The sequence below is a fragment of the Ovis canadensis genome, chromosome 25 (genome assembly GCF_042477335.2).
Source record: "Ovis canadensis isolate MfBH-ARS-UI-01 breed Bighorn chromosome 25, ARS-UI_OviCan_v2, whole genome shotgun sequence".
NCBI classification, from domain to species: domain Eukaryota; kingdom Metazoa; phylum Chordata; class Mammalia; order Artiodactyla; family Bovidae; genus Ovis; species Ovis canadensis.
The window spans coordinates 44,451,538-44,473,647 of record NC_091269.1 but is presented as its reverse complement, the minus strand read 5'-3'; the positions used below and the strand labels follow the sequence as shown (position 1 = coordinate 44,473,647).

At 55.5% G+C, this 22,110-nt stretch overlaps 1 protein-coding gene across 5 annotated transcripts in view; it reads right to left on the bottom strand.

Moving 5' to 3' along the window:
* Positions 1-22,110, bottom strand: part of ADAMTS14 (ADAM metallopeptidase with thrombospondin type 1 motif 14) — a 97,890-nt gene that overhangs the window by 7,747 nt on the left and 68,033 nt on the right. For 4 of the 5 annotated variants that reach the window (XM_069571976.1, XM_069571978.1, XM_069571977.1 and 1 more), the window contains exons 7-19: positions 21,795-21,900; positions 19,727-19,870; positions 18,972-19,104; positions 17,074-17,187; positions 15,413-15,561; positions 13,312-13,487; positions 10,768-10,901; positions 10,262-10,385; positions 9,235-9,315; positions 4,913-5,076; positions 3,298-3,466; positions 2,713-2,845; positions 284-491 (exon numbers count right to left, since the gene is read on the bottom strand). In XM_069571976.1, coding sequence (XP_069428077.1) covers positions 284-491; positions 2,713-2,845; positions 3,298-3,466; positions 4,913-5,076; positions 9,235-9,315; positions 10,262-10,385; positions 10,768-10,901; positions 13,312-13,487; positions 15,413-15,561; positions 17,074-17,187; positions 18,972-19,104; positions 19,727-19,870; positions 21,795-21,900 — 1,835 coding nt within the window. The remainder of the gene's footprint in view (positions 1-283; positions 492-2,712; positions 2,846-3,297; positions 3,467-4,912; positions 5,077-9,234; positions 9,316-10,261; positions 10,386-10,767; positions 10,902-13,311; positions 13,488-15,412; positions 15,562-17,073; positions 17,188-18,971; positions 19,105-19,726; positions 19,871-21,794; positions 21,901-22,110) is intronic. The other variant, XM_069571980.1, reaches the window with a different exon arrangement.

Sequence of the window (22,110 nt, the reverse complement as noted above, 5' to 3'; positions counted from 1 at the left end):
AGGGATATTAGCCCAGGCCTCCTAGCTCTCAGTGAAGGTCAAAGCAGATACTGAATAATATAGAGGCCAAGAGCAAACCCATGTTCCAGCATACATGAGAGCTGTTGGACTTTGTTTTGAGAAAAATCAAATCAGATGTGGGGAGAGAAATTCAACCAGAAACTCTGCCTGCATGGACAACCAGAACTCTCGGCAGCTCCCCCTCCCAGACCCACCTCTTTCTGGACTTTCCAGGGTAAGCGCCTATTAGCCCAGCCCCTTGCACCCTCTGAGAACAGCTCACCTGGGACCAGGCTCCTGTCCGCCACTGGAGTGGACAGGGCACGCGGAGGCAGGGCCGACGGGCCTCAGGCCGCTCCCCGGGGCAGGCCTTGGCCGGCATGGCCTTGTGAGTACCGTTGGTGAGGGGCAGCAGGCACTGCACCCCCCGAGTCTGCACCCCGAGCTTCCCACAGCTCCGGCTGCAGGTGCCCCACTCCTCCGTCACCCACCTGGAGACAGACAGGGAGAAAGGTAGAGGGAAGGCAGGACTATGGCATACTTTCTCCCAGAGATGCTCCCACCCTCTGAGCCACAGGAGGCAGGAGCCAGAGAGGTCTGGGCTTCAGAATGCTTGGGGGCCAAGCCATCCACCTGACTCTGCAGCCACCAGGTGTGCGGCCTTAGGGAGGTCACTTATTCCCTCCTCAGTTTCCTCGTCTAAAAAACAGGTATGCTGCTGCTGCTGCTAAGTCGCTTCAGTCATGTCCGACTCTGTGTGACCCCATAGACGGCAGCCCACGAGGCTCCCCCATCCCTGGGATCCTCTAAGCAAGAACACTGGATTGGGTTGCCATTTCCTTCTCTAATGCGTGAAAGTGAAGTTGCCCAGTCGTGTCCGACTCTGCAACCCCATGGACTGCAGCCTACCAGGCTCCTCCATCCATGGGATTTTCTAGGCAAGAGTACTGGAGTGGGTTGCCATTGCCTTTTCCGAAAAAACGGGTATAATGCCTATTTAAATCCTGCCACCCTGCATGTCCTTGCACCCTGCAAGCTCTTGACCGCTCTAAGCCACAGTCAGCCCACCTTTACATCAGGATTCTTTCAACACTCCGGATTTTCCTGGTGGCCGAATGGTTAAGACTTTGCCTTCCAATGCAGGGGACACGGGTTCAATCTTTAGTTGGGGGACTAAGATCCCACATGCTGCAGGGCAACTAAGCCCGTGTGCTGCAAACCACAGAGCTCATGAGCTCTGGAGCCCACACTGCAGCTAGAGAGTCCGTGTGCCACAACAGAAGCAGAAGTACCCCAGCCCCCAGGGGGCTCTCGGGACAGTCAGAGGACACGTGTGCGTACAGCATGTGGCAGAGTGCATGGCACACGGCAGGTGTGTCATAGGTGCAGGCACTGCCACCGCCACTGCCAGTGCCGGCAGAGCTTTGGCTGGTCAGCCAAGCTGGTGGTCTCCAAGCATCTTTTAGCTTCAGCCACAGAGCAACTTCCCAGCGGCATCTTAAGCAGATGCCCACTGGAAGAGTTAGACCAAAGCAAAACTGCTCTTGTCTAGAAAGAGAAAATGCAAGACTCCTGTGGCAGGATGGAGGGAGGGCAGCCCCCAAATGCCACCTCTCTGTTTCCTGAGGCATCGTTTCAGCCAACCCTTTCCTTTAGAAAACGACACAGAAAGCCCTCAAACTTCACTTGGCATTTAACACATGAAGAGACAAGCCATGTTTCTGGCGGGGGACCTGCTGAGGGTCACAAAGGCATTAGCCCCACATACTCTGTGACCACCAGGGCCTATGGGGAAAGTGGCCGGAATAAAAAGTGATGCGTCAAAGAAAAGCATGGAGGGCTAGGGGCTGGGGACCATGGCCTGGGGCTGGACACAGGGAGGCCATGGCAGGCTCGAGCACCGGCCACCACCTCCCACCCTGGCTCCAGGCCCCTCCACCCTACAGGGGCAGAGCTATGGGTCAGCAAGGATGAATCGGAATCCCCTTCCTAACCCTGAGAGGACTCCAGGAAGGCAGCAGGGCGGACTTGGTTCTCTGTGATTTCCTGCTGGCCCACTACCCTCGGCCCTGCCTGAGGGTCCCTAGAGAAGCCTGCTAGGGGCTGAGGGGGTGCTGGGCAACAGGCTCAGAGGCCAGATCTCGATCCTACACCAATCACGGCTCTTTTCTCCCCTAAGCCCCAAGAGAAGAGAAAAAAAAAGCCTCTCTTTTCTCCAAATACCCCCAAGAACATGACCCTGTGCTCAAAAGAGCCAGGGAATCCCAACCAGGGGCTAGGCCAGGGCTGGGAGCTGGCAGGCCAGGCCGCGTCCCTGGGCCCCAGATGACTGGCCAGAGGAACTGCTGGATGTGCCCCAGCCTAGGCCCTGGAAGCACTGAGCTCCTCTTCCATGGAGAGAAAGTTGGGTCCACAGATCAGGCCTCAGCCTCCCCACCTGTAAAAGGATGCTGGGAGGGACAGAACAAAGGTGGCATCTTCCTCTTTCTGGGAGTGAAAGCTAATCTAGAAACCTCAGAGGGGATGGATAGGCAAGGAGGGCAGTGCTGGCCATGGGCGGAGGCTGGTGTGTGGGTTCTCTCTGCTCAGAGTCCCGGCTGCAGGGTCTGTGCGCCCCCACGCTCCAGCGCCGGAGGAGCACCCCTCATCCTGAGGTCTGGGCTGCGGGACGTTTGTGTTCAGCCTCCTCGTCCCTCCTCTGGAAGCACTCACCCTGGCTGGGCGCACGGGTGCTGGTTGCAGCGCCGGCGGATCGGCTTGGGCCTCTTCCTGTGGTCGCACAGGTGCCGCTGGACCATGTGGTGATCTCGTCGGCGCCGGCAGCCGTATTTGGTGAACTGGATCCCTGGAAGGAGGGCAGCCAGCTGTGGGGGCTCGGTTCTGCCAGGCCCCCCACTATCCTGGCCCAGAGCCTCAGGGACTGTGAGCTCTGAGTCCCACCTCCCTCTGGGCCTTTGCAACATCTCCTCCCCAAGTCACTTTCTAAGGAAGCCCCCTGACCAGCCCATCTCAGGTGTCCCTGCCACGGTGCAGGTGGGGACGTGGCTCTGCACCACAGCCTCTCCGCACAGAGGCGGAGCCCTTGCTGGGCAGAGACCCCGCCGCAGGTTTGTCTCTAGCACTCCCAGCCCAGCCCCAAGGCCCTGCCCAGGCAGGCTGTCACACCCCAGAGACCTTTATGGAGAAACTGAGGCATGAGCTGGGGACACGGTAAGTGGAGACAGTTTCAGGACCCTGACCCCTCCCACTCCTCCCCCGAGAGGCCCTGGGTTGCCCCACAGTCAGGCAGGCTGGTACCTCCTCCGCAGGCCTTGGTGCAGGGCGCCCAGCTCTTGAGTGCCCACTCGTAGGTGTCTGTCTCCTCCAGGAGCACGTTGTTGCTCCCGATGAGGGGCAGCAGGTCCTCGTGGATGATGTACTTGTAGGCCAGACTGCTGCGGGGGCCGCTTTCAGCTGGGGGGAGCACCTGAGGGGAGACGGAGGAGGTGGCACAGGACTGGAGAGGGGGAAGCAAGGCCAGCATAGAGAGACCAGAGAGGAGGCGTCACCAGGGAGGATGTGGGGTCAGAAGCAGAACCAGTGGAAGCCAGGAGGGGGCAGCACTGAGTAGGGCCTGGGGAGTACTTTCCGACCCGTAGCCGCAGGGAAACTCAGGCCAAGCACCTACTGTGTGCCTGGCCTGAACAGGCTGTGTGCCCATCGGTGATTCTCCCTCCCACACACCTAAGTTCCAGCAAGGGCAGAAGCCATGTCTGCTGGTCTGTCCTGCTCACGAGAGCACTCACACTGCCTGTCTCCAGAAGATGGTCTATGACAGAGACTCTTATCAGATATATGACTGCAAATACTTTCCCCCATTCTGTTCAGGTTATCTTCTCACGTTCCTGAAAATGTCTTTCCATGTACGAAAGCTTTCAGTTTCCGTGAAGACCAGTTTATCTCTCTCTCTTTTTTTTTTCTTTCATTGCTCATGCTTTTGGTATCGTATCTAGGAATCCAATCATGAATCTAATCATGATCTATCCCTCTATCTTCTCCAAGGGTTCTAGGGCCTTAGCTCTTATTCCTGGGGCTTCGATCTATCTTGAGCTGATTTGGGTATATGGTGTGAGGCCGGGGTTCGACTTCATGCTTCTGCCTGTGGATATCCCGTTGTGCCAGCATCATTAGTTGCCGAGATTCTTCTTTCCCCATCGAATGTTCTTGGCATTCTTGCTGGAAATCAACTGGCCATAGGTGTATGCGTGGGCAGTAAACACAGGGTGAACAGGAAGCCCATGTTGGATTGAGCTGATACACTGACACCGACTGGCTTCCGACCCTGTCCTCTAGGACCTCCCCGACTAGCGAGTGTCTCACCAGAAACAAAGCATGTCCAGGGTCTCCAGTCAGTGACGACAGAGGCTCTCCTAACCTGCTCTCCTAAGTTAACGATCCCTGATCCACAAGCTCTGGCTTATGGTCTAGGAAGAGGAGGTGTGGGCAGAGGTGGGTCCCAGCTGGGACAGTAGCTGGCAGTGTCAGACAGCACCCGTGAGCCACAGGCCACTGGACGCACTCCCTGGCAGAGTCACAATGCAAGCGGACACCAGAAGACGGCAGAATAACAGGGGGAACTGACCCAGGTCCTCCAGCTCCTCCTGGGCCCTATCTCTGAGCCTGCATTATGGAGGACAGGCTCCCTGAAGCGGGTGCCTCTGATCGGACAGTGAGACAACAGTTTCTTTTTCCCTTCTCACTTCCCATTCTACCAGCCTGGAAATACAGTGGGCACCTTGGCCTTGCGCAGGCTCCCAAAGACACCTGAAGAGGGACAGGAGTGTTGGCTCGGCAGCAGAGATGGTGGGTTAGGGGACTGAGCTGGGGCAGCAAGGGGAGCGGGCAGGGTCCACTGCACAGGGCGAGGGCTCACCAGGACAGTGACGGCTTCGGGCAGGGGCCCGCTGGTCTTGAGGCTCTCCTTGGCATCCTCCACCGCGTACTCCCACTCCAGGCCCATTGCGGTGAAGGTCCGGCTCGTGGTTTCCTTGCCCTTGGGGTTGAGGATGAAGCTGCCTGTGACCTGGTTCTTCACCGCTGGCCATGGGGAGAGGGTCACACAGATTTCTATTCCCCTCCACAGGAGCACAAGCCACACCTCGGGGCTTCAAGGCCGTCCCCATGGGCCCCTTGGGGCTCTCTGCCTACCTGTCACTCCGTCCCCACCTGAGCCTTTCCCCACTCAGATGGGTCATCCACTGCCCCCCAGCAGCACCCCTGCCTCTGGACCCTGGTGCACACCATTCCTCTCACCTGGCCTCCCCTTCTTCCTGCTGACAGATCTCCACCCACATTTAAGGTTCAGCACCGTAACAACCTCTATGCTGCTGCTGCTGCTGCTGCTGCTGCTGCGACACTTCAGTCGTGTCCGACTCTGTGGAACCCCATTGACGGCAGCCCACCAGGCTCCTCTGTCCCTGGGATTCTCCAGGCAAGAACACTGGAGTGGGTTGCCATTTCCTTCTCCAAACAATCTCTATAGCAGAGCATAAAGGCTAAGAGTATAGGCTCTGGAGTCAGACTGATCTGGGAAAGTTACTTAGAGTCCTTGTGCTGCCTCAGTTTTACCATCTATAAATTGCGAATGCCCTTTGAGGATAATCACAGTATCCCATACTCACCTACCCTGCCAAGGGGCTCTTGGGACAATTAAAGTTCATATATGTAAAGAACGAGGCAGAGTGCATGGCATGCAGTTGGCACATAATAAATGGTAGGCACTGCTACTGACATCAAAGCGGCGTCTGAGTTATAGTTGCCACTACAGACATCCTGTCTCTTCCACAGCCTGTCAGGATATCTCCTCTACCTCGGTGTCCCTGGCCCAGAACAGGGCTGAGCATAGAGTGGGTGGATAAAAAATATATATATCTGCAAATATCTACCCCTTACAGTCCCAGCCAGAGAGTAACTCACAACCTATAACCAGAACTGGCTGGCAGACAGGAGGTGTGTAGGCTGCAGACACCCCAGCAAAGGCCCCGGTTCACAGCCTTATTCACCCTGGAAGCACCAGGGGTCAGAGAAAGGCTGCACCCTGGGACCCGACCCCCCAGCCAGGTAGGGAGGACAAAGGCTCTGGAGCCCTGGGGTGTCCCCACCTGGTGTAATTATAACATAAGAGCCAGGGATGCAGGGCACCAACCACAGGCTGGTCACTCTGCTCACTGCCAAAGTGCAATCCTCACATGCATTCTGAGGTTGGTGCTGTTATTAATCCAGATGGGGAGTCAGAGGCTCCAAGATGGGCAGGGGTGTGTCCTGGACACGCAGAGGCTGCTGGTCCAGCCCTTGGGAGAGCCAGCCTCTTTGGTGAGCAGGAGGAGAGACGCCCCTGCCCCCCACAACCTCATCTCGCCCAGCTCCAGAATGGCGAGACCCTCCGAGCTAGCACCGAGCATCGCCTTAGGCAGGGCCCTTGTCTGTCCCCATAGCCCACGGCTACTGCTGTCCCCCAGCCCCTGGCTGTCCACCCCACCTGCCAGGGGGTGGTGGGCTGGACTCTCCACCATCCAGGTCCTACCAGCTCTGAGCCCAGGCCCTACGACTGACCTGCTCCATATTTCCAGCAATTCTCTTAACCTCTCAGGGCCTCAGTTTCCTCAACTGCAAAACGGGGTAACAAGAAGGTTGTCACGAGGCTCCAACAAATGAAGAGTGCCAGCTTCAGGCCCCGCACACAGTGGGTGTTACCAGCCCGGCTTCTCTCCCTTCACTTCCTTTCAGAGACCATGCCCCTGAATTCCAGGAGTGCCAAAAGTGTTTGGACAGGGCCTTGGCCTTCACTGCCAAGGCGGCCACCTGTCCCAGGCTTCTCCAGAGAGCACACACCCTGTCAGCACACATGTGCACACACGGGCACATGCGCACACACTCACACTTATATATTCTGCACATTTTTGCCAGGGTCACTGCGGATCTCACACACACAATGGTCACACAGTCTGTGCCAACGACAGGTCTCAGTTCTGCTTCCTTCCCACCCAAGCTCCTGGAGAGCTCTAACCCTCAGGGACTCACCCCACAAATACATAGTGAGCCTGCCCTGGATGCCAGGAGCCTCTACCCCAACCTCCACAGAAGTGCATCTGCTACCTACAAGCCCATCGAGCTAGCTCCCTAGGAAGGCTAGACATCCGCACACGGTAGGGATGGATGGGAGGAGCTGGGCAGGCAGCCCAAGGGGCTGCCGACAGTATGGGACCATCCGAAGGGCTGCAGTAAGAGAAGCATTTGTAACCACCTTCTTTCAAGGGTAAACGACCTTCTCTCCCTGCCCCTGTCCCTCCCCAGCCCCTGTGCTGGCACAATTCCCCAGAGCCAGGCAGGCAGGTGTGCAGGGAGATGGCCCAGCCAAAGCCGTCCCATCTCGCAGCCAGAGGTGTGGCTGGCAGGGGCACGCAGCTGGGAGATCGGACACCAGGGTCCAGACTGGCTCATCCTACAGGTGAATGAGGATGCACAAATCACCCACAACCCACTTAGGGCCTCAGTTTCCCCTTCTGCCTACTTCAACTCCATTCAGGTGCCCTCCAGAGCAGGTGAGGAATTTCTACAGCTGGGCTAATGTAGACGCGCAGGGAGCGCAAGTTCTCCAGGAGACTTTTTAAATGTTTTCTATTATTTTAATCATAACCTAAAAATAAGAATGTTGGCATTTTTGTAATATATGAACTTTCCCAGAGATGTTACATTTTGTGTTTGTGTTCATGATGAGCTGGTAACAAGCAGTGAGACTTGGTGGCTGTAGTAAGTAAGAGGGGGCTCTGGGACACCCCATGGCCCAGGGATCACAACCATGCACCCTCTGTAAGGAGTCTGAACATAGACAAGTGTGGGGAATCCAGCAGTGCCCAGCGTGTGGGCAGCAGCCTTCTGCCCACCTGCTCACCAGGAGCCTGCTCCAAACCATACTAATGTGCTTTCAATTGAGAAAAAATTTACATTGGTGTGATTCTGTGACTGTGTAATCATCACCACTATCTAATTCCAGAACATTTCATCACCCCTGAAAGTAATCTGAGACCCATTTATAGTCACTCACCATTCCTCCCTCTCTCCAGCCCCTGACAACCATTACCATACTTCCTGTCTCTATGGATTTGCCTATTCTGTGCATGCTCATTTTTTGATGCCAATTTTAGTTTCAGCAAAAACAGAACGAAGCACAGAAACACACAAAAACCTCCCCTTCTTACATTCATGGGCTTAATTTTAATTCTACTGATTGATTTGGGGGGGCTGTCATTTTTAATGTCTTGGTTTTTTAGCTGTATAACTGCTGTACGCATAAAGGGTAGGCATCTAGCTTAGAGATTATATGTTTAAGCATCATTATAATAAGGATAATTGAAGGGTCCCTCTGGTAGACTGCAAAAACAGCCACAGATGCCTCCTATTCCTGTGGGTTCACCTCTTTGCACTGTGAGGTACCACATCTCCCGTTAGGAGATACTCTGCTTCTGCTTCTTGAGCCTGGGTTTGGCCATGGGCCTTGTTTAGACCACTCGGCCATGAGAAAGCAGGACGCAAGCAGGACGCTTGCACACCGGGGTTTGCCCGCTCTTGCCACTCCTGAGGACCGTGCAACAGATCCCACGTGCATAATCCCAGGCTAGCCAGCTGGGGACATGACCCTGTCACCCCTGTAACCCCAGCTGACAGCCAGTACCAGCCAGGTCCCTACACACCCACCAGCTGACTGCACTTGGGTGAGTGAGTTTCCAGGAGGATGAGTTAGAAGAAGCACCCAGCTGAGCCCAGCCCAAACTGGGGATCCACGGAACTGATGCTAATAAACACTTACTGCATGAAGCTGCTAAGTTTGGGGATGATATATTATACAGCAGACATGAACTAATACATTCTATGAAAATGGGTTACCTTTAAAAGGTACCTATGTGCACAAGAAATGAACAGTGGTTGCCCCTGGGGAAAGTGCTCCTGGGGTAGAGGGTGGAAGGAATCTCCCCTGGATCCCCTTTCATACCTTCTGAAATCTGAAGCATGGAGCCTTTTTCCAATTCAACACAAACGAAGAATCAATCAATCAACAAAAAAGCATTCTCTCACATTATTCAAATTCAGGAAATGTCTCCCCTACATTAGAATCTTCTCTTCCATTCTCCCAGCTCCCCCACACCCGAGGGCAGGTCCCAGGGGCTGGCTGCCCATCACTTGGCACCCTGTACTCACCAATGTGGTGGGGGACCTTCTCCAGCTCCTCAATCTGGATGTGCCTGGCACCTGCTGGGATCTGCACCAGCTTGAGAGCCCCTGCCACAGAAGAAGTTCCAGAAAAACCATGAGCATCCTGAACTGGGAGCATCATGCCCAGCATCTCCCATCACCCCCGCTCCTCATAGGTACCCAGGAAGCTGTTTCCTTATCTGTAAATAGGAATGGGCCCTTCTTTACAAAATGCTGAGAGGATCACAGTTTACGTAGCTTAAAATGCTCTATAAAAACTATGGATTCAGTGTGTGTGTCACTTGCTACTATTTCCCACTGTCTTGACCCTCCTCTTCTCTCCTGAGGTTCCCCTCTCCCCTTTCTTCTCATACTTAAAGCCACTGTGGGGATTTAGATGAAACAAGCTGTGAAGACCCGGCATTAGGGGGTCCCCATGATCCTCCCAATCCAATGCCTGAAAACTAACCTTTCTCAGAACCATCAACTTTCCCCCAACAAGGAGAGACAAGGCAAAGCTGAAACACTCCCAAAGGGGAAATGAATCTAATTCAAACTAAAGTGTAAAGGACTAATATCTGGCCCTTTTCAACAGAGGTATGGAGAGAAGTCAAGGAACTTAAAGGACCAGGAGTTCAAAGCAGGAAGCACTTCAGTTGAAACACAACAACAACAAATGAAAACACAAGGAAAAGATGAGGATAAAAAGGAAAATTGCTAGTCCAGCCTGGGCCTCATCTTTAGACCTATCTCACCCTCACTCCCACCAACAGGTCCAGGCCAAGCAGAGTTCCTATGACCCACAGTGCTGAGCAGGAAATGCTTCCGAGCTCCTGAGCCCAAGCAGAGGCACAGCCCACCTGGATGGTGAGGGACCACAGTCAGGGCAGAGGCTCCAGGGCCCCCTCTCCCTGCCTGAACTGTGGCCTGGCTCAAGCAAGGAAGGGCTCAGCTAGGGACGGCTCATTCTCTAGGGCCCTGGCTGGACCAGAACCCCACTGCTCCTGGTCATCCGCCACCCCCACCTGCTCACCTGCCTGCTTGGAGGCCTTGCCCAGTGTCCCCTTCACAGTCCTGCAGTGGGAGTTGTCGCCACCACAGACCCCACACTTGTCATCGGCCTTCATGGACCCCACTTCCTTGTCACAGCCGACGGGCTGAAATCAGAGATGGGGTCAGCAAAAGGAGGCTTCCACATCCGCACTGCTGCATGCGGGTTGGCAGCCCCTGGCCCCCTCTCCAGTCCCCAGACATGTAAGGACTGTAGACTGAGAGGCATTCCTGGATGGGACTCTGCCACAAACATGCTATGTGACGCAGTCAAGCTCTGAAACCTAGCCGCGCCTCTCTCCTTGAATGAGGCTGGGCAGTGACCCCTTTTCAGCAGCATCCCAGAGTTATGCTGAGGACGAGACGTGTCATGGGTGGAGAAGGTGAGGTGATGCCTGTCTTCCCAGGAACAGAAGGCGGAGGAGGCACTGCAGCCCTCCAGTCTCCTGGGGCAGGCAGACGGTGGGTGGTCCAGAGGGGGCCACCTACCACACACTCGCCGCGGGCACAGACACTGTACAGGTCCCGGTAGCTGCAGCGAGTCCCATCATGGACCACCTGGTTCATGAAGACCACGTCCCCTGTGTCCTCTGACTGGCAGATCAGTTCACACTTCTGGGCGTCTGTGGGGAAACGGAACACACTGAGCCGGCGGGGCTCCCAGAAAGTGGGCTGGCCTAGGCCGACACTAGCGCGTGGCCGGAACAGGAAGTCCCAGGGGCCAGCTCTGGGCAACGCAGGGGGAACTAGGTGTGGAGCTGGGCATAAAATCCTGCTCTGGCACTTAGGAGCCATGTGACTTTGGGTAACTTATCTGACCTCTCTGAATCTCAGTTCCTTATTACCCCCATCAGTGAAATGCCACATCACGCTGTTAAGAAACAGCAAGAGATAAAACAATAACACCAATTAGCCAACACTTAATGAAAGCTTACTATGTGCCAGACTTCGAAAACCTTTATACATTCTTGATGTACAACGTTAAATGCTTTTTGTGAATTAGCTAATTTAAACCTCTTAATACTCCCCAGGAAGTATGTTCTAGCATTACAGAGGAGGAAACCAAGGACCAAAGAGGTTAAGGAATTTGCTCATGGCCATTCAGCCAGCCAGGAAGTGGCAGAGCCAGGATTCTAACCCAGGCTGTCTGGTTTGGGCCAGACTCTGCTCTGATCTCTACATACACATCACCAGTCACACATATGATAGTGAATCTCAACATGTCTGTGAACAGTGGTCTGGGCTTGGGCTTACAAAATGGAGCAGCAACGATGGAAGGAAGGAGGTCCTTTCTGGAGCTCCTTTCTAGTTTTAACAATCAAATGTTCTCTGTCTAGACTATTAATGTCCTATAAAAGTAGGTTCCGGAGAACATATAAACATTTGCTGTGTTTCTTAGAAAAAGGGAGATTGGGGTTTAGCTAACTTCCTGGAATTTGTGTAAAAGTCCTGGGAAAACCCAAAGTCCAACTGTCTCATTGACCTTGCAGCCCTTCTCCACCCCGTGATATAGCAGCCTGTGTGGGTTCTGGATGGATCTGCAAAGCTTCCAAAGCAAAATTTGTCAGGAACCATCTGGCTCCTGGCTCCTCAACCCTAAGGTCCCTGTTGCGCAGTGACATCACATCCCAGCACTCAGGACTTGAGTCTAGAGTCCTAACATCCAGTATCATTTTGGATCTCACACACAGGAGCAGCCATACTTCCAGTGGGACCTGGGCCAGGGGCCGAGGGGTAGGGAGCTTTCACCCTCCCAAAGGCAAGACCCTTACCAGTACACCTCAAGCAAGGGGGTTTCCAGGCAGCCCCGAAAGCCAGCCAGCAGTGGCATGGAGGTGGGAAGCTCCCCAGACTAGGGGGAGTCTAAGCAGGGAGGAGACACTCCCTGCAAGCATGTCCTGGAGGAGTCTGCGCACTGGCAGGCAACACACAGGCCCTCTGAGGTCCCTTCCAACTTGAAGACTCCCATTCTAAATGAGAGCTGAAGGAGGGAGGGTCTTGCAATGGATACTTGGAAACCAGGGCTACGAGGAGGAGGCCCTGGGCTCAGGAGAGCAAAGGCCATTCTGATCAGTACTGCCTGAGGCCGAGGGCTGGCTGGTAGGGAGTGAGCATCAGGTCATGGAAGGATCATGGAGAGGCTGGCCAAGCAAGGGAGATTCAGAGGACAGCTGAAGGTCCTTCCAGCCTGAAGGCACTAAGCTGGCGTGAGTCCCAACCCTTCACTGGCTTCTCTCTGCCGCCATGAGTTACTGTTGTTCAATCACTAAGTCAAGTCCAATTCTTTGAGATTCCGTGGACTGCAGCACACCAGGCTTCCCTGTCCCTTCACTCTCTCAGTTTGCTCAAATTCACGCCGAGTCAGTAATGCTATCTAACCATCTCATCCTCTGCCACTACAAGAGACATCACTAAAAAAGCTCCAAAATAGATAGGCACTAGCTTAGCCCCAAAATTCTGACCCTCTGCATGAGTCCCATGGCTTGTGTCCAGGGAAATTTGGAGGGGCTCACAGGTCCCACTGACCTGACTTTCCAATCATTTTCATTAACGCCTGAAACAGTAGTACAATCAGTAAAAACCCAAAAACATGGTCAGTAATAGCACTGAGCTTCTCCGGACACTGGTGATGCAAGGTGAGGAATGCCTGCACCTGTATAGGGCCTTCCGCACACGGCAGGACATGTTTGAAAGCACCCACCCCGCCACCAGCACTGCCTCCAGCCTCAATGGTACTTCTGGGCCAAGTGATCCCTGCTCAAGACATTGCCCTCACATCAGCCAAGAAACAGCATAAGAATTCAAATCCAGGATGATTTTCATGACGATGGTGGGCCCACAATGTATACAGTGCAAAGGTCTGCACAAAGGCATGGGGCAAACCTGGCAACTGCAATGCCCCTTTGGGTGCCACCACTGCCCCTCCATCTCTATTGGTGAGCCAGGCATAGAAGGCCCTGCCTGGGAACATAAGGACCCAGCAGATGCCCAAGGCTATGGGGCGGGAGGTGGAGGGAACAGGGCCCCACTCACCATCGTCCGGCTCATAGGGGATCCAGCTGTGCTTGGCGTTCTCGTGGACATAGTAGGAGTTGCGCTTGGCACACTGCTGGGCCCGGAAGTCCTCATAGGGCCCCGGACACTCCTCGCTGTTGCAAATCTGGTACTGGAACATGGGCCCTGAGCACATGCGGCCTCCGTAAGCTGGGCTGGGACAGGCATAAAGAGACTGTGCTGGCTGGAAAGGCTGGACGGGTGGCAGGCTTTCCCATAGCCACCTGGGTGGCTCAGCCCTTTAGAGGAGCATAAAAAGGGGCCCCACTAACTTGGAAATTAGGGGGAAACCGCACTGTGAGGGCTGCTGAGCTCAGAGTCTTTTGGTCCCTTCAGGCATATGCCACCTAATTGTGTGTTTGTGTGATCAGAAGAAGAGAGAATGAAAGAAAGAAGTGGGGCAAGAGATGGGGTGGAGAGGAGGAAGACAAGAGGGAAAGACTAACCGCTCCAGCTGGCCTGGAAGAGAAATCAGTCTTCCTCATCTGCGCGTATTCTTTCACCCATTACACAGGCCTGACACACAGTAGGCCCCCAACACACGACTCAACCGCTCTCATTTGCATCCACTTCCATTTAATACCACCATAAACTAAGGAGTGGTAAAGGAGACTTGGGTTTGGAGTGAAAAGATCTAGCTGAATCTACACCCAAGTCCTGCTATGCCTTAATTTCCCCTTTCAAGGAGGGACCATAACACCTCTTATTTTATCTACCTCCTGGTGTGTCTGTGAAGAATAAATTTTAAAAAGGTATCCTTAGGCAATCTGTGCTCTCGTCCCCATTAAATTAAAAGGATTCAGTAAGATTACGGGCACAAAGTATTCAAGTGAACGGGGTTACTGGAACTCTGTACAGAGGTGCTGGGAGGGTTATGTGGGTTTATGCACAGGAGTGCTGAGCACCCCACCTGGCGCAGAGAAAGCGGTCCATACCCTGGAATAATTAGAACAGAGGCCATCCTTCATTAGCGCTTAAACTGTGCTGGGGAGAGTACACATAATATTTCATTTAAGCCTCATAAAATAAAAATAGTTATTTCAGAGCAGTTTAATAAACAGGAGCTTCAATCAAGGGAGTAACTATGTGCCATGACCGGGAGGTGGTTTATCCAGAGTGGGCACCGCTGGCCCTTTCTCTAACCTAGCTTTCATACCCCCAACAGCCTGAAGTTACAAGGCTGTTCTCTTTGGCTCCTACTTGTAAAGGGTCAGTACAGCCATCTGACATGGGAACAGGCTGCTCCAGGAGGCACTGAGAGTCCCATCCCTGGAGGTATACGCACAGCAGAGTAGGAAGGACTGCTTCTGAAGATGCTGGAGAGAAAATGACCACCACTGAGCCTCTGTGATCCTAGGACCCTGCCGTTCTGAGGTCCCCATCACATCACTCATTGCTGTGAGGGCTAGGCTGGCCCTGCCACACAGAGGTTCTGTATCCCTGGTTCCTGGGACCAGCAGACCCACAGGGCCAGACTGGGCAGCCCTCAGCTCCCACGAAGCTGTTCTAAGCAGGCTGCATCAGCTTGGGAGATGGAGGCCATAAAGAGCTGGTGCTCAGAGGTACCGAAACCACTGGAGGGGAACCCCATGGAGAGGATAAAAGGGAGAAATAGATTGCTCCCCCAGGATGCTGAAAAATGGAGGGGGGGAGGTAAGGAGAGGATTTGACATTAGAAAGAGATAAGAAAAATTGAAGTTTTGCCTCATGTAGTAGGAAACAGACTCGGGGAATTTATTCTCCTAAAGCATGGCTAGTGAACAGTGTTTTTTTCAAAGTTTAGCTAGAGGATCAGGGTCACAGAAGGGCTTGTTAAACTGACCAAGCCTTGGGCCCACCCAGACTCTCTGCACATGAGATACTGAGAATCACCGGCTCAGACCCGTTCTCAGATGTCAGACCCAATGGGAGATCTCTGACCGAGGTGGAAGTGATTTGGTGCCTGCAACAATTTTGGGTCCTCATCTACTGGAATATGTAGCCACCTGCAGGGGACCTCTTCTTGGGCCCTGCCCCCCAGTGCCCCCCCCTCCAAACCCCTCAGGCCCCTGCCCTGCCCACCTCAGCCAAGTGCACTCACGGGGGATTGTCACAGCTCCGGCTGCGGGATCGAACCCCGCCCCCACAGGACCGTGAACATGACCCGAACTTGGTCCAGGAGCTCCAGCCTCCATCCTGGCCATAAGTCTGCTCCGGCGACTTCCAGATGCAGTGACCTTTGAAGCACCACTGGGATGGAGCAGAGGGTGTGAGGTCACCCGGGAGCCACTGCCATAGAAAGTGCCCAACTGGGTATTGTGGGTGAGCCCAGAGAAAGGGATGCTAAGAGCACCAGCCTTGGGGTTACACGGAATCCAACGCCTACTGTGCGCTGAATGACCCTCAGCAAAGAATATCCCTCTCAGAGCCCACTCCTCAGCTGGACAATGGGGATAACAGCACTCGCCCCCAGGGCTGCCGTGAGCACTCACACACGGCCCTCCACTAACAGCAGGTGATATAACAATGATGACAGGAGCTGCAATTATTTGGTTTACCACCCCCAGAGGCACAAAGAGCTGATAAGGAAGAGAAGACATAATCTTCCCACACAATCTAGAGTTGGTCTTGGCTCTGGACCTCAAAATCACCATCTGGGACCCCAAGCAGGTATGTTCATAGGAGGGAAGCCAGCTACCCAGGAGGTCCAGCCACACAGCGGAGGGGGTATGCCTCAAGTTCAAGAAGCCCGCGTTTGAATCCCGGCTTGGCCATTACTAGCTGTGTGTGGCTTTGGCAGAGCTTCACCTTGCTGAACCTCAGTGTACTTGCCTGGTAAATGGGACTGTTCTCAGAACTGAAGGCAACCACACTCACAAAGGCCTCAGCACACGGCCAGGTGCAAAGGAGAGCTCAGCACAGGTTAACTCCCTTCCCTCTTCTTGTTGGGCCATAGGTAAGAAATACAGTAAAGCCGTCCAGGCCATTTGCAAGAGAGAACTCAGTGTTTCTCAGCCTCAGAGTCACTAGGGGAACTTTTAAAACTCCGGATGTCTCAGCTTCACCCCCAGACTGAGTCAGACTCTGTAGGGATAGAGATTTTTAAAAGAAGCTCCACCCATCTGTGAAGGGGCAGACCATTTACAGATGCGAGTCTGCTGAGGGCCGAGGGTGAAGGGCAGAGGACAGGCCGGTGGGGGCAGCACCCTGCTTCTTCCTAGTGCCCTCATTTGCTTTGACAGGACTCCAAACTTCACAAGAAGCCTAGGAGAGGGATGTGCTTGGTTAGAGGATGGCCCAAGATCACCACACAGAGCTGCGGGGAGAAGCAGGGCCAGCGAAAGAGCAGAGGTGGGGTTTCAGACGTCAGCTCAAGACTCTCAGACCTGGGGACCCCCTGAACAACTGCCCCCCCTTCTAATCAGCCTCTGTTTGACCTCCACAAGTTCCCGAATCAGCCTCAGCCTCACTCTCCTCATCTGTAAAATGGGAGTAAGCATGCCTGCTGATGCACCATGAGACAAGGCCAAACTTGGTCTCTGTAGAAGCTAAAGACTGTGGTCCCAGGGAGGAGAGGGGGTGTGTGTGAGTTCACGTGAGGACTCCACACCCATCTGCCTGCACGCAAGGCTCACCCTTGTCCCACACTCCCACGCTGCCCTGGCCACCATGCATTCACATCCACACTGGGTGGAGGGGCAGGTTCCCCTGGGGGCCGGCACCCAGGAAGGCCCTGTGCCTGCAGCCCCAGCCCACAGCTACCTTGCCTGGCGCGCACTCAGTCCCGTCCAGCGGGGGCCCCTTCTTGGTCTTGCAGAAGTACGGGTTGTCGGGGTGACTGCACCAGAGCTGCTTGCAGGCCTCGAAGGTCCTGAACTGCGCGGCAAGGGGGACAGGGTCACCGGGCTGGACTGGCCCTCCAGCTCTGGCAAGTGGTCCAGGGGAAGCAACAGTGACAGAGAGGGGGCAGGGTGTGGGTGGGCGCTGAGGCCAAACACTGCCAGGGAGGCAGGAGGGGCCCATCCAACCAGAGCCCCACACGTCCACCAGCTCAACCCCACCCCAAATGCCAGTGGCCTCCAGCAACCCCACCGAAAAGAAGGCGCCAGCCACAGCCCACTGCTCTCCCCTCCAAGGCCTCCCTCCTTGCCTCACAGAGGCCAGTCTGTCACCAAGCAGGGACCAGGGTTTGAGGTTGTGGGGAGGCTGAGTCTGCTGATGCCCCCTGAGCTCTGTCCCTATGGGGGGCTTGGAGGGAGCTGCCAGTCTAGCCCAGATCCTACAGCACCCAGACAAGGTCAGGACTCCCATCTCCCTCTCATATAAGGTTGGGGTGGTGGTTTAGTCGCTAAGTCATGTCCAGTTCTTGCGATCCCATGGACTATAGCCTGCCAGACTCCTTTGTCCACGGGATTTCCCAGGCAGGAATACTGGAGGAGGTTGCCATTTCCTCATATAAGGCTGGTAACCTTATATTTCGCATTGTCTAGGGAAGCCTCAATGTCCTTTTCTCTATCATCCCCTGCCAGCCAGACTCATGTCCTACAAACACACCCTCTGGGCATTGAAACCCCATTTCCCAGATGCTTCTCCACCCTCAAAGCGGAGACTAGGTGTCCCAGTGTGGCCTGGGCCATGCACAAGATTGCCACACAGGGCCTTCAGGTCCTGCAGAGCTGAGGAGGGGGCTGCGTTCCTGCATGCGGGAGGTATAACGTACTCAAGGCACCAGGGCCTGACCCCTTGGGACATCCCCCTTGCCCTGGGATGTCCCCTTCTCTGAGCCTCTGCCTGGGCCCTGCTCAGTGGCTGTTCGATTCTCCCCTGGGGGGCTCAGCTGATTGCCAGGCTCCAGGCTCTCCCTGCCTTGTTCTGCAGGGGAGGACAGGGCTCTGCTCCCTTTAATCTATCATCTCAGGCACAGGGCAGAGGATGGAGGGAGCATGCAACTGACCGCCTGGAGAGAGATTACGTGGGACAGAGGAGAACTTCACCAGGGTGGGAAGTCTGCCCCAAACATCCTGCCAAACATCCAGACAGCTGCTGCTGCTACTGCTAAGTCACTTCAGTCATGTCTGACTGTGTGTGACCCCATAGACGGCAGCCCACCAGGCTCCCCCGTCCCTGGGATTCTGCAGGCAAGAACACTGGAGTGGGTTGCCATTTCCTTCTCCAGTGCAGGAAAGTGAAAAGTGAAAGTGAAGTCACTCAGTAGTGTCCGACTCTTCGCGACCCCATGGACTGCAGCCTAGCAGGCTCCTCTGTCCATGGGATTTTCCAGGCAAGAGTACTGGAGTGGGGTGCCATCGCCTTCTCCACCAGACAGCAGAGGGTGGCAACTATTTCTCTACCAGCCCAGAGCTAGTACCTGATCTGACACATGGGCCACCTGGCAGATAAACGCCCCCAGTGACCAGCCTGGCCTGCCAAGACCCCCTCGGTGCCCCACCCTGTCCCCATCCTTCCAGGCATTTTCTAGCCCCTGCACACACTGTCTCCCCACCCTTCCATGGGACTAGGTGCGGTGGGGACATAGCAGAAGGTGGCAGGGCCTAGACCCTGGTCATCCTGTATCCCCCTACGGTGGCTCCGTGAATGACCAGCCTGGGACCCAGGAGGCTGGTCTGGCATCCTGGCTGGCAGAGGCCGTGGGAACTCACCGCCGAGCAGGTGTGGTACCCGGTGCCAAAGTCGAAGCGACACTGCTCATCCATTGAGTAGTCAATGCCAGGCAGCTCCGGGGGCTGGGGCCAGGCAGGCGCAAAGGGATCGTCAAGGAGACAGTCGTAGGAGCTGCGGGCAGAGGCAGGGAGTGAGCCGGGTAGGGCAGGAAGGCCCCATCTCTCCCTTCACAGAGGAGGGTGCGGGAAGCAAGCTAGGAAGGCCTGCAGGGGTGCGCCTGCTGCTCTGCGCTGGTTGCTGCGCTCTCCAGGGAAAATGGACCACCCCACAGGTGCCCCTGCTTCCACTCACAACCATGTCTGGGCTCCGAGGCAAGGCCACCAGGACCAGCCTTAGGCATGCAGCCTGTGGCTTTCTTAGAGGGCCCATTCACCCACCTTACAGAGTTCACGCCATGGCCCAGAATAAGGGCTGGCTCCCAGACAGCTTGAGGGCTCACTGCACTGAGAGACGAAGACAAATCAGCCCACCGTGTGGGACATACGCTGGGCCCCAGCCGATCGCTGCAGAGTTCAGTGGCAGTATCTCTGCCGGCACCCACCCCACCCAAATCCACTCTGCGCCCATCCATGGCCTTGAGCTCCCAAATCCAACACTCGTCTTGGGCCTCCACGCCCCCGGAGGCCCAGGAACTGACCAGCAAAGCTGGACTGGAGCGTGCATCAGGGGCGGGATGGTGCTCTGAGGGGAGATGATGGGGGAGGCGCAGAGGCAGAGGGCGGAGGTGACCTACGGGAGGTAGCGGCTGAGCTCCAGCTTGCTGCAGCGAGACCAGTGGAAGCGGTGGAAGGCGGCCTGCACCAGGGGCGCCATGACACTGCCCAGGCTGGTCTCATCCGCACAGCCGTTGGCCTGGCCGTCATGCTCCATGCCGAGCCTGGAGGTGGGGGAGCAGAGAGGGCAGTCCTGAGTCACACCCGGGAGCCCACCCCTGGGAAGACGAGCAGGTGGGCTGGAGACTGCCCTCACCAGGCTTCAGACTGCGCCTTTTGGCCTCAGTTTCCCCACTGTGCAGTGGGGAGAGCCACCCCACTGGATGGAAGCTGAGGTCCCACATTGCCCCTCAATCGGGCTGAGCTCATTCTGCCTTCCAGCCCCCTCCTCAAACCCTCCCTAACGTCCTCACGGTGTCTGAAACCAGCTCAAGCCCCAGTCTGGCCCTGGGACACCCTTCCTGGCCACCCTGCCCAGGGGCTGTCTGCCCACAGCGGGGCCTCCTGCACCGTGGTTAACAACTTTCACACCATGCACTGTCTTCCCTCCAAACCTGGGGCCTCGTGCGCAAGGACCAGTTTCATTCTGTTCAGTATGACTTGGCTTACAGCGCCCTCCCTGTGTACCAGCCTCTTTAGCTTCTTCTAGACCTGGCCTTACAGAGCTACGTGTGTGGTACCCACCTGCCATAAAGATAGTTTAAATGTAAACGTTTGCTCTTTATAGTTAGTGTGCATGCTAAGTCGCATCAGTCATGTCTGATTCTTTATGACCCCATGGACTGAAGCCCGCCAGGCTCCTCTGCCCAAAGGATGCTCCAGGCAAGAATACTGGAGTGGGTTGCTGTGCCTTCCTCCAGGGGATCTTCCCAACCCAGGGATCGAACCTGCCTCGCTTACATCTCCTGCACAGGCAGGTGTGTTCTTTACCACTAGCACCATCTGGGAAGCCCTTCAGAGTTAGTATGTAACACCGAAGTCCAAAGCTTCTACATTCTTACACGTTCCCAGATGTCTGCATCTGGCCTTGACCACTAGACAGACACGTGGGCCTCTGAGCTTGACCTTGTCTCTCTGTAGGCAGCAGCTCTGTGAGTGAGGAGTGCCCCCTGCATACAGGAAGACAAACTCCTGGCTCTAGAATAGGTGGAAGTATTGGCTGCCAGGGCAGGAAGGGCCCTCGGAGATTTCCCCAGTGCCAGCCTCTGTGCTGCAGCTGAGGAAATGAAGGCCCCAGAGAGGAGGTGCCACCCGCTCGGCGAAGGGCAGGGCTGGGGTGAAACAGCAGGGGTAGGCAGATGCGGAGAGGGGCACGGCTGACTGTGGGCAGCAGGCTTGCCCTCGCAGCTAGCCCACTCCTTCCCATGTCCTTCCAGCTGCAAAAAATAGCCCTTCCTCTATGCCTTGGCTGGGAACAGGCAAGCTGGGGGCACGTCCCTTAGCTCTGCCCTGTAGCCAGACAAGGCCAGGAGGCGTGACTGTGACAGCTGTGTGTCATCGCTGGACACTGGATGGTGGATTAATTGTTTTCTCCCAGCACATAGCGTCTTGCATGCTTTTGCATCCCGTTCTCCACAGAAGCCCTATTTCTAGAACAGGGCCTGGCACACAACAGGTGTTCAAGAAATACTGGTTGACTGAATGAATGAATACACTCTAAACCAAATCCAGGTCCGAGGATCACGTAAGCCAGCCACCAGCCTGGCCCGAGTCCTGGATCTACACGCACCTGTTTAAGATGGACTCTGGCCAGCCCTCCACACGTGAGCATCAGGGAGGGCCTCGAGGGGTGACTGGATGGAGGGACAGAGGCCACCCAGAGAGCACAGTGCTGCCTCTGAGGGGACACTGCCACTGAGCTGCCAAAGGCAGGGCCCCGTCTGGTCTCCCACAGCCCTGGGATTTGGGGGCTGGGCCCAAGGCAGACCCAGAATTGCTCTCTGGGCCCTGGGGCTCCCTCCCCCTCAGGGAAGCTCCTCTGGCATCTCCCAGGAGCCTGGGATGGGACTCAGAACTAGGACAAAACCTCCCATTCCCACAGACCTCCTTGGAGCTCAAGGCACAGTCCACCCTCCCGGGGCCACTTACACGTGGCCGGTCTCATGGGCCACCACAAAGGCCGAGGAGAAACCGTCTTCGTGGTTGAGGGCACAGCTTCTCAGGGGGTGGCACATGCCGGTGACAGGCGCGTACCCTGCCGGGGATGGGGAGAGAGGGCAGAGAGAGGTCACACACAGGTGAGGCAGGACGCAACGAGGTCTGTGCTGAGCCAGCCACTGCAGGCACGTCTGGATCGGATCACTGCCAGAGGGTTCCAGGAGGAAGAAGGATTCTTGCAACGTCTTGCCCTGTATGTATGCAGCTGCAGTATGGCACCTGGGCCAAGCTGCCCCCGCATCCTTCC